The sequence below is a fragment of the Nyctibius grandis genome, chromosome Z (assembly GCF_013368605.1).
Source record: "Nyctibius grandis isolate bNycGra1 chromosome Z, bNycGra1.pri, whole genome shotgun sequence".
In the NCBI taxonomy this organism is placed as follows: Eukaryota; Metazoa; Chordata; class Aves; order Nyctibiiformes; family Nyctibiidae; genus Nyctibius; species Nyctibius grandis.
In genome coordinates, this window is record NC_090695.1 from 50,862,515 (window position 1) to 50,874,435 (window position 11,921).

General features: G+C 41.8%; 2 protein-coding genes across 2 annotated transcripts in view; one reads left to right on the top strand and one right to left on the bottom strand.

The window, feature by feature from the left end:
* Positions 1-1,220, top strand: part of SNX24 (sorting nexin 24) — a 99,545-nt gene extending 98,325 nt beyond the window's left edge. Inside the window, exon 7 of the mRNA XM_068422830.1 lies at positions 176-1,220. Within this exon, the coding sequence (XP_068278931.1) occupies positions 176-246 (71 nt within the window). The 3' untranslated portion in view covers positions 247-1,220. The remainder of the gene's footprint in view (positions 1-175) is intronic.
* A 1,659-nt stretch (positions 1,221-2,879) lies between these two features.
* On the bottom strand, positions 2,880-11,470 carry PPIC (peptidylprolyl isomerase C). Its single transcript, XM_068422298.1, is given in 6 exon segments — positions 2,880-3,395; positions 4,820-5,004; positions 6,658-6,751; positions 7,234-7,347; positions 11,310-11,423; positions 11,426-11,470. Coding segments are annotated over 6 exon segments (681 nt in total). The 3' UTR covers positions 2,880-3,266.
* Between the last annotated feature and the right edge of the window lie 451 nt (positions 11,471-11,921).

Below are 11,921 nucleotides of genomic sequence, written 5' to 3' on the forward strand. Positions count from 1 at the left end.
TAGTGCTGAAACAGCATTACTAATAGCACATCCCCTACATGGGTAAATAGTTGAGTGATGCAGTAACCCAAATCATACAAGGCCTTACCTAGTTAAGTTTCACAAAAACATTTATATTGTACTGACATAGATACAAAAGCAAGGTATTTTCTTTTTTTTTTTTCTTTTTTTTCAGATGACTTTCCAAACGTAGTTATAGAAGGCATTCTACATGGAATATTTTATCCTCATTTACTGCCCAGGTAGAAGTGACGTGGGGCTAGAAGAAGCTGAATCAAGTCTCCGAGTCATGTTTAATGGAATTAACAGGAATAAAATTCTGTGATGTGAAAATTACGCTCAGACTCAAGAGGCACAGCGTCAGTTTAAGTTCAAGCATTTTATCTTTTTAAATAAAATCAATGTCACTACAATTGCTGCTTTTTTAAAAAAAAGATAAGGAAACAACAGGCCTGAAGTTATTTATACTTTCTATATATTGACGTGCTCTAACTATTTAACACTAAAAGCTGAAAGTCATGCACTGAATTACACTAACCTTTGAAAAGAACTGAAAGCTTTACTAATTAGTTCTATAATTTCTATCATGAATTACACTAAACCTTTTTGCACCAGGATTTTTCCCAGCACATTACCCATTGCTGGCAGTGGATGGATTAGAAGTGCTGGCACTGAAGAGAGTGTGTGAGAAATTGCCATTAAAAAAAATGTAAAGCGAGAAGAAACTGAAAGGAACTTAAACTATTTTGTTAATTTTTCTTAAATTATTTTGAATCTGCTCCTTACTATCAGGTTGGAAAAGAGCCAGTGGAAGTGTATGGAGGGTTCCTATTGGAAAACATGCTTCCTCATTCTGAAATACCATAGCGCTCTCTCAGGAAATTTTCTAGATTTCAGCTGAAATTATTTTATCTCCAGAAGATTTTACATGGTATTTATGCATCTCCATTCAGTTATGGCATCTAATCTGTGTGTATGTTTACTCTTCCCATCAACTGGCAGACTGTATTCCATATCTTAACATTTTATAAGTCACAGCATACAACTCTGTGGTGATTTAAAGCAAGAATATGATTAAGTAGTAAAATGATAAAGCTAAAACTGATACACATATATATATAGACTTATATATGTATTTGTTCAGATTTAACTGGAAATTTGTATGTGTGCTTTACAAAAAATGTATGTGTACATTACAAAATAAATTACTAGAACATGAATGTACTGCCTCAGTGTACTTTTTGTAGGTTTCTATTTAAACAAGATATTTCTCTGGGCTTGTGTCATCAGAGATGGGTCTCACAGGTATCTCCACATGAAGCATGAGAAAATACCGAGGTGTCTGCTCATCTAAAACTCTCAGCACCATGCTAACTGAACATGCTGGGCTTATAAAAGTTTATGTATTGGAAGAAAAAATTCAGTGTAATTGAACAGCCAGTAAGTCATTAGGCTCACCAGAAGAAGGGCATGTTGCACAAAAGCAATAATGGCAAAGCTAGACACAAACAGAAGTCTGATCCTGCAAACGCATGGATTGCCTCCTGCTGGCTACTAAATCTGTTTTAAAGGTGCTTGGGGATGGTGAAAAGCTGGGACTTGTATAAAAGGTAAGCTGGTGACTGCAGCACTTGTTTAGGTAGCAGAACTCTCCACACTCTCTGCAGGATGAACCTCCAGGAAAGCTTTCAGCTACTAGCAGGAAGCTATTTGGGTGAGGGAGTCTGAGGCATTCTCACTCTTACTGCCTAACACTGCTTGCCAGTGCTCCTTTTCAGAGAATTTTAAAGTCAGTAAAAAGAAAAATGAACAGGGGTAAAATGGAAGTCTGATTGCCTAGTACTAGGCAAATTTAGAGGCCCTTGACAAGTTCTCCTCTACCTCCGTTTTAAAAAGGACAGTAATCCTTTCACACGTCTCTGGAAAAAAGTGTCAGTACTTACCCTCAGGAGAGGCCCCAGGACTGTGGATGGTGAACCAGCAGAAGCACCCCTGTAACTACAAATGACAGGACAAATCCCTGCCCACAGCGTTTTCCTCCTTCCTTGGCAGGGGGGTGCCAGTAGGTACCTACAAGCTCTGTGCTGAAGTACTCACGCTTCCCCTGCACCACTCGTGAGTCTGGATACCTCATGTGGACTCCAGGACACCCTTCAGGAAACTAGTCACTACAAAGATAAGCGGTGTGCTGCCTACTGTGCAGGTGGATGAATCCTTCATCAGGTCTTGGCATCGGCTCTTCCGGCTTGAGTTCTAAAACACTGGAAACTCAAGACAAAAAAATCCACATCTCTTTCCTGTGGTGTACTATGTAGCTCATTAAAGAGCCTAACAAAAACAGCTGTCTCTAAGTGGTACCTTATACTGACCCTGTTTAAAAGCTACCACTTGACTTAGCTTAAGAGTTATTTAAGAAGCATTACAAAAATAATGAATAGAAGTTGCATCTCTGACATACAGCAAAACTGCAAGAAAAAGCATTTAAGCTTTATCATAAGTAACATTAGCTAGGTGTTATAAAGTTCACTGTGTTGTGTAACAAGGACCCTTCTGTTTTAATGAGTTTCTAACTGATGATGTTATTTAACAGTAGACAGAGCTGCTCTTTCTTTATTACAGGATTGTATCTGAATACTGTGGCTTTTTTGAAAGACAGCAGAGACTTTATCTGACACATTCAGATTAGAGAAATTTACCATCCCTGCTCTAACCTTACAACCTCATTTCCTGGAAAGCAGCATCCTCTGCATATTTTGCAGAATCAACTGAGGTAAGAAAAAAGGCCTTGGCGGGGGCAAAATAAAAAAGCTCTTCATTAAGTATTTATTTGGAACCAAAGTTTATTTATTCAAAACACTTCTGTATTTTACTTTTTTTTTTTTCATTTTTAAAAATGCTGATACTGTTACAGAAAATAATATTTTCAGTTGAAAAGGCAGAAACAAATATTGTAAAAATTTCCGAAGAGAACAAAATGACTGTATTTCAAACCTTGAAAAAAAACAGAAGTACTGCTAAAATTTTTCATGTAAGACTTTTTCTGCAAGATCTAGGATTTGGTGGAATATGTCTTGAATTTCAAGAAGAGACAGCTCCACCAAGTTATAGAAATGGTCACATCTTTTATATATTTGGCAAATTATAAGTATTGTCTAAATATAGCCTCATATATTTTGAGGAGAAAACTCAATGGATAGTTGAGATTGGTCAAAAACAGGCCTTAAAGAAAGGTGATTAAATTTTACTCTCCATTCTGACTGTTGGTCTCACCAGTCGCCTACTTCAACTACAAATGGTTCTTTTACAGCTATTTTGCCACTGTTCACAATCACACAGTCTTGAAGGGGCCGGTCATGTTCATCTGTCTGCTGGAGTTCTATCAAGTGCACCACAGACTGTTAAAAGGAAAAATGAAAAAAAAAAAAAAAAGAGTTACATTTAGCCAAGGAAAACTCCAGTGGCTCAAGGCTGGTACCAGGTAAACTACTAAGTGCTCCTAGCATTACTATTTATTAAGCAACTTCTGAACTAAGACCTTTACCCTGTTGAGTTCCCACAGGACTTTTTTTTCCACATTAACAGTTGTGCCAGTCTGCAACCCATACACAGTTTACAGAACCACAGGGAAGGCTGTTTGCCCTTCTATAAAAACTTTCAGCCAACAAAAATATTATGAAGGGGCAACTGAAATATCCTTTCAGCTGATCGACCTAGCACATACAGTGTCTATCTGTAGCCTATGAGCAGAAAGTGAATCCAGATATCATAAAGGATGAGCAGTAATTATTTTTATAATTGTACAGCATAACTGCGCTTCAAGAAATCTGATGACTGCTTTTACCTTTAGTATAACACACACACACACACAGATTTTGTGTGGTACCATGCCTTCCAGTCAGACAGGTACAGGTAAACTAACAGCCCCACTAATTAAAGTATTTTTAAAGGACAGAATTAAGTTAGGAATATTGACTACCTGGCTTTGGATATTTGTCCATTAATCTAACTAAACTAAAACTTAGCCTAAGTCTCTCCTTGGCTACTAATTTCAGCTACTACTGTAGCTCATGAGAATTGAATTCAATATGAATATGGGAGTAGGGGGCAAGTGTTCTGATGAGATTTTCAAATTCCTCAAAGAACTGGTCGGTGCAGCAGTTCACATTTCCCCCATTCATTTCAAAATACAGATTAAATGGAATAATTTAAAAGGAAAACCACTAAAAGTAAAATCAGTTGGAACAATCACTTTTAAACTTAAATTCTGGTTGGCCTTTGATCAGTTGTGCAGCTGTGTATAGTTTAAGGGAATTAACTAGTTTTTTTTTTCTTTTTAAAGAGATCTGAATATATGTGTTTGTATACTTTACATTCACATGCTTCTAAAAACCCTAACAGTGAAACATTCACATGCTTCTAAAAACCCTAACAGTGAAAGTGTTATCTGTAACTAGCAAACGCTATACAAAACTAGATTTTAGCTTGTAGAAACACAATTATTTCATAGCTAACAGCGTTACTGAAAGGGGAACCTGAACTTATTCCATTTGTAATCTGCAAAGGTGTCAGTGTTGATTTCAGTGGTTAGAGGTCTGAAACAAGAACTGTGAAAGCCAAAGGCATGATTTAAGTTTCCAATTCTGCAGTCACCATTTGCTATTTCAGTTCTACATCGTCCAGCTCCAGGCTCTTCACAATCATTTTCTATCATGTACAATTGTTTTGAACCACAATGGTGTAAGTTACGCTAACACAGATATAACGCAGCAGAATTTGTCCAGATTTTCTCAGATTAATCTTGCCACTACTTTTAGCTTACCATTCCATCGAGGACTTTGCCAAATACTACATGTTTTCCATCTAACCAGGAAGGCTTTGTCACACTGATGAAGAACTGGGATCCGTTGGTGTCTGGGCCAGAATTAGCCATGCTAACCCATCCAATTCCATAGTGTTTGAGCTTGAAGTTCTCATCTGGAAACTTTTCTCCATAGATGCTTCTTCCTATGACACAAAATAAGAAAGCAAACTTTAAAAAAAAATCAAACAAAAAACCCACCCCTTTCTGTTAAAAAGTGGGAAAAACAAAGTATAAATTCAGGACTTGAAGATACATTGTTTGAATAAGCTCTGCAACATCACTGTTCCATCATCAGTGATTCCATCACTAAAAGCATTTTGTATGTAAAGAAAAAGATAAGCTAAAACACCACATATAAGGAGAGAATATTTAAAGCTGATGATGCTTTATGCTTTGTATTTAACAAGCAAGCTGAGTACCTTCAAAGGTTCTGCTTGCATACAGCACTGAACAACAATATACTTCACCCTGTTCAACAAATTTAAATTATGTAACTATGGCCACTAAAAATAAGGTTGCCATGTTTTGTGACAATTTTAGTCTTTCCTTTTACAACTTTTCCTCCTAATAAGAAATTGCTTTAGACACATGTAGAAATATATGAAGACCAAATGGAAGTTCGCCTAAAAGACTTGGTGTGGATTTGTTCGATGATTACATAAGGATTTTGGTGTTTCTAAAATAGTTCAGAAGATAAAACTTTTGAGCCATGTTTAAACCACCATCACTTTGAAAAGAGAAGGCTCTCTGTCTCATTCTTTATTTGTACAGTGCCTAGCACAATGGGGACACTGCTCCCAACACCGACAGATACTATCCCAATAAACAGTATTAGCAGGCAAACAAACACTGCCTACCTTTAATGCTAAAACTGTGTCTTTGGTATTTTAGCCTTCCCCAGTGTTGGCTGCAAGAAAAGGAATGTCTGTTTTCCATTCTGTCCCAGCAGGGAAATCACTAACATTGTATGCAGACAGTTCAAATCATAGCATGTGAAGAACATGTGTGTAAAGGAAGAGATCAGAAGCCAGAATGCATGCAATGCAGGAGATGCTGCACTGGGATGGCCCTCCTTAGTGGACTGGTCTTCTGGAGGCTGAGGAGGGAGAAGTGATACACACAGCCAGAACTCACACCACCAATAAGTTTATGGTTTTAAATTTAGTAAGAGAAAAAAGAGGAGAGGGCATAATCCTCATTTTCTAATTTCTCTACTCCTGTTTTGAAATTCCCTCCCATTGCACATTTCAGAAAGTTCCACAGAACCACTGAGCTGAGGGCAGACAGGACAGCCTACTCCTTCCCTACCTGCCTTCCCTCTACACGCATTCACTGTTTCATCACGGATTAGTTTTCTGCTGGATGACTTGAATTGGTTCACGTATACATGCAATCAGTGACTGCCTCAGGGAAGGAGCACTGTCGCAAAGCCAGAGCAGGGGAAGGGCAGAGACATCCATCTTTTGGAGACAGTATGTTGTAGGAGCAGCTCAGCTGGTCACATGCCTCCAGCCCACCACGCAAAGCCATGCTTCTTGAACGGGGACAAGTCACAGACAGAAAAGAGCTATCTGCAAAAATCGAGGACAAAGGGAGCTCTACACATACTTAAAATCAGGTAATTCAAATAATTGCAGCTTATGTTCCAAGATGCTTGGAAAAGTACTAGATGTTCTAAAACATTTTTTTTTTCATTTATGTAAGCTGAAAGAATGAGCGTATATGCTATTTTGCCCATCTTTTCAGCAGACTTTCGAAGAAAGGAAAGGCAACCTGGAAGATACTAAGCATGTTACCTCCTGATCCATCTCCAGCTGTAAAGTCTCCTCCTTGAATCATGAAGTCTTTGATCACACGATGAAATTTACTGCCTTTGTATCCATATCCTCTCTTAAGAAAATGAAATAATTCTTTAAGTGAATAAAACATCCAGTTCTATACAGTCATATGGAAATACGCATGTGGCGAATGGCCAGAATATACCACCACCAGAGACAAATACTGAAAAGAAACAAATTCAACTGACATGCAAGTGAATGCATCTGGGCTGGACTGGTACAAAGCAGGTACTATTCAGGTGATCAAAGCCATTGTCTTTATTTGACTGGTATCTGACCACAGTACCTCTACATGCTAGATCTGCATGGCAGGGACAGATTGAGGTGGTGATATCCAACATCTCATAATTACATCTTGTGAACCAAGCCCCAAGGACCTGAGAAGACACACACCAGTGCACAGCGTTGGGGATGGCACTCTTGCACTGGCTCCACTGAATTCAGATCAACAGCTCACAACTGAAACAGCATTAAACAAATATTTACTTCCCAATCTGAACTTGAGTACACAGTGGAAGAAAACCGCAAACGTACTTCTCCAGTTGCCAATGCAATGAAGTTCTCCACAGTCTTTGGGACAACTTTTCCAAACAATCCAATTACAATTCTGCCAACATCTGTGTCTCCAATCTTCACATCAAAGAACACCTGAATATTTTTGCGAAGAGAACAAAAGGATACAAACATGAGCACAACAAAAAGGCCATGCTTTTGAAAGCATAAAGTGGTAAGACACTGCTTCTGGCTGGTCTATATTAATAGTATCCTTCAATTCTTGAGGGTGCTGTTTAAGAAAAATCCTTTCAGAGCTACCAAAATCAGATTATGCAGAAAACTGCTTAAGAACTGGTGACTGTATGTTTTGATTCTTATTGCTTTTAAGGGCTCAGTGACACTACTGTATCACAAGTTTTAAGGCAGTGTTCAGAAAGATTTTTCCCAGACGTGCATGCCTTTAAAGCTGTACAGAAAAGATGAAATATGAAAGGAAGAACAATGATACTATTCCAGTGTGGTGAACAGTAACAAGGAACTATAATACTGACACTCCCCACAAACCATAGTTTGCTATCCACTCATGATCTTCACTGTTCTAGGTATTAGTATGTATGTGATTAAGTATAGGTGAAAGCCTAAATTTCATTAAATTGACAAACAGTGGGAAGAAAATCCTATGGCTGAAGCAAGGAGTCAGTTTCCTAAACAGGAACTCAAACCCCATAGAGAAATAACCAGGACAGATTATTCAGCTGATTGCCTAAAAGCTTCAACATGGATGTTGCTAAAAAGCAACTTCAAAAAGGCAAATGAGTTATAAAGCATTTTAATATAGTTCAGAATATATGAATGCATATTTGAATGTGCAAAAATGTTCCAACAATTACTGAAAATAGGAACAGCTGTCAGGAAATGAGGCATTTTGAAGTTCTGAAAAGTTACATAAAGACTATTACAACTTCTAGGAAACAGCAATGTGTATTCCTATGATGTGGTATTTGCTGTTCCTTGTGGCGCTCGACCAAATATTACTTGTCTGCAACGCTAAGAAATTAGTCCAATGATGATAATAAATGACCACAGTCTCTCCAATGTGAATGCTTCTTTCACGCTCTCCTACTAAACATTTCTACTGTTTCTTGATCTTCCACGTGGCTTTGACTGTTGAACTTTTGGCTAACGCTATAAAAGCTCTATGAAGAAAATAAAATTCCTTTTGATACACCTCATTCATTTCCTTGGCACTTGGCACTGAATAACATACTTCTTAGATGTGTGGCTCCCAAAGCATTAACAGCATACTTTCACTAACTTCACAGCACTTTTCTAAACATACCTCTCTGAATTTTGCCGCCAGGGCTATGCAGGCAAGGGGTATTGCCTACCTACATTTTCTAAATGCACCTTCTTTTGCCTGGAAGTGTTGTCCTAGTAGAAGGACTGCCTGAAATATATAAGCATATACAAGTAACACAACCGAGGCTATCAAACAGTGACCCTAGATTGTAGTAACATCAAACACTTTCACAGAGCACATGAAGACAAGTCCATCATATATTGTAAACCTAACCCAACCAGAAGGCTTCATTCGTGGCAGAGCTGCTCGCGTAAGCAGCAAACCCAGCACTTCCAAAAAGTGTTGCTTCGGCTTACTCTGCATTTGTGAACAAACAATAAATTCCTGTCTTCCTGTTAGCTCTCCCCATAGTTGTGCTACACGCTTGGTGATTTTTGGAAAGCTCTGCGCTTCCTACTTATGCACCACATAACGTGTCTGTGCATATTTCTGGCCAGAAAATCAAATACGGAAATATTTGGTAGCCCTAGATGCCATTTTTTCATAGAGAAGTCATGTTCTCTTAAGCATATTTCCTCAAGTTCTCTGGAAAGTCATAGGCATGTAGACACTAGTGAGCTGGCCAACACAGCAGTCTCAAATATCAGAAAATATCTGGCCAGATTCTTCACCAAAAACATTTAAAGAAAAAAAATATTATAAATTTTCAGTCTTATTAATATTTATATAAATATTTAATCTTATTTGCAATTTGCAAGAAGTATTTCAAGACTGAAATGAAAGAGTGCACCAGTGAGAGTGTCTGGTTCTCATTAACATATTCATATATAATTTACACAAGATGGTGTATATCAAAATGAAAAAACGGCCAAGAGTATTCAATTATTCAGGGGAAAAAAAAAAAGCTGACTGTGAAAGAAAGATCTCATGATTCCTAGAGACCAGGTAATATAATGACAAATGAACTCCTGATAAATGCAAAATATTGCATGTGGAAGAGGACTATACAGCCACAACAAGGGGTCCTAAATCGGCTACCACTCAGAAAAGACATCTAGAGTCACCCTGAGCAGTTTGATGAAAAGTTTGGCTCTGGGCTTGTGAAGGTCAGAGAAAGAAAAGGAATGTCAGAAATAATGAAAAATGGATAAGGACAACAGATGGGCATAATTATGCCATGGTATACACCTGTACCGTGTGTTCACATCCTGAGTGCTGCATGTAATTCTGGCTTCTCTACCGCAGAATGGTAAAACCAACCCAAAAAAGGTAGCAAAAAGGGAAGCAAAGATGCTCAAATGTGGAATACATTTTATATGAAGAAAGATTAAATAAAACTATGCAAGCTGTAAGAGAGAAAACAGGTGTGATTTGATAAGCTCTATAAAGTTATGACTGGCTTGGACAAGGAAAACTGGCAACTGCAATTCTGTGTACCCCACAAGGTAAGAATCCGAAAAGGGCATGAACTGGAATCCCAGGCAGAAGGTCTGAAGAAGCAAAGTACTTTATGCATAATTAAACTGGAATATATTGCCAGAAGATGATTTGGAGGTCAAAGCATGTGAGAGTTACCCCCAAAAAAAAAGAAATCCATGAAGTCCATGGCAATGAAACTGTAGACAGTTGTGGACAATGCTGGTAATGAAGTTCAGACACAAAGGCACAGCCTGCGGCTTAGGATGCTGAGGCCATGTGAGAGGAAGCAGCTCTGCCCTTGCTCAGCGCTGCCCTGTCTTGCTTTCACTAGTGCAGGCATCTTGCACTAGAACACGGCACTCACTCTTGAGTGTAGGTGGAAAGGTACTTGAGGGCAGAAACATCTAATTCCTACTTTATCCAAAGCTGGACTAGACACCCCACCTCCTGCACCAGCAAAAACCTTTTGGAAAGAGATGCCAGTGTGTTGCGATAACTAGGTGCATCCCCATCCTGCTGCCAGGTGGCACGGCCCACAAGTCCATGTCTTGGGCAGTGCCATCTGTAATTACCCCAAGTGCCTCTGGCTCAAACCCCGTCCTGCCCAGCAAGGAGACCTGCAATGCCGAGTCACGCTGACTCCTGGTCCGCAGCTTCACTGGCAGCACACTCTGAAGCGTGACGTGGTTCAGGTTAGGCTTTAGCCCACAGCAGGTGCCCGAGCCTGTCGCGGGCAGGAACAACGAGGGAGTGGGAAACAAGGAGGCAATAAAATGACAGCTCACAACACCAAGAGTTTCACCAAAGGGGTGGGGGGGTAAAAAATAAATACAGCACAAATGAGCCCTAGAGTGGTTAAAACCCCACAGCTCAGCGCAGCGTGGGCACTGCCACGCTGCCCCAAACTGCCCACAGCTCCAGCAGAGACCACAGGAGCACAGATGTAATTACGAACTGTGGAGTTACCATTGCTGTGAGCCAGAGGCAGGCTTAGCTCACTGAACGTGTGAGGTGTGCCAGCGCCTACAGAAAGGGAGCATGCCGAAAAGGACTGAAAAAGAAAACCCAAAACACTTATAAAACGGGAAAATTAGGCCATTTGTCCAAGGCCTCCTCAAACCCGACCGCCGCAGGGGCCTCCCTCCCGCCCGGAATCCGGCCCGGCAAGGGGCCAGCTGTACGCTACCAACCGGGGTAAAAATCGGCGAGGCGGCCCCGACCCTCTCAGTGACCGCCGACACAGGACGCGGAGCTGGCAGGAAAAGCACTCCCTTCGGGGGCCCGCTGAGGAGGCGCCGCGGCCCCCTCACGACCGACCGATCCCGAGTCACCTCAGGCTGGCGGCCGGGGAGGCTGCCCCGTCGGCGGAGCCGCCCCGGCCGCGGGCGAGAGTCACCTTGGCGGTCACGCTGGGTCCCCTGTTCTTGAAGCCCTCAGCCGCCGGGGCCAGGAGGCAAAGGCAAGCGACAGCGCCGAGAAAAGCCGCCAGCCCCCCGCGGGCCATGGCGCTGAGGCGAGCGCTGCGGCGCCTGCGCCCGCCGCCTCCTTCCGCGCCATGTGGCGGGGGAGGGGGGTTTGGGGGGAGCGGCGAGGCCGTCACCCATCCCAGTTGGCGGCCGGCGCTGGCCCTGCTTAGCTTGGGGGGTTGAAGGGAGGTGCGAGGCCGGCGGCCCGCGGAGCCTGTCAGGAGCGCGGTGGGTGCGGTCGCTCGCCCGCCTGAGGGAGGCGCTGGGGCCGGCCGCCTGCCTTCAGAGTTGTGCCGAGCGGCTTTTCTTACTCTTGGGGACGGGGGGGGGGGCTGCCAGGCTGAGCCCCGGCCCCCTGGCTGGGTTTGTGGGGGTTACAGTTGCCGGGGCGGTCATGGCGCCCGTTCCTTGGGGGGGGGCGCGGGAAGCCGTGTGGCCTCCTCGGGGGCTCAGCCCCGCCAAGCAGGAGCTGGAGTTACCTGTAAGGGACTCAGTAGTCCCTTAGAAGTCTCAGTAGCTTGTGACTCCAGCCGGTGCGTGGG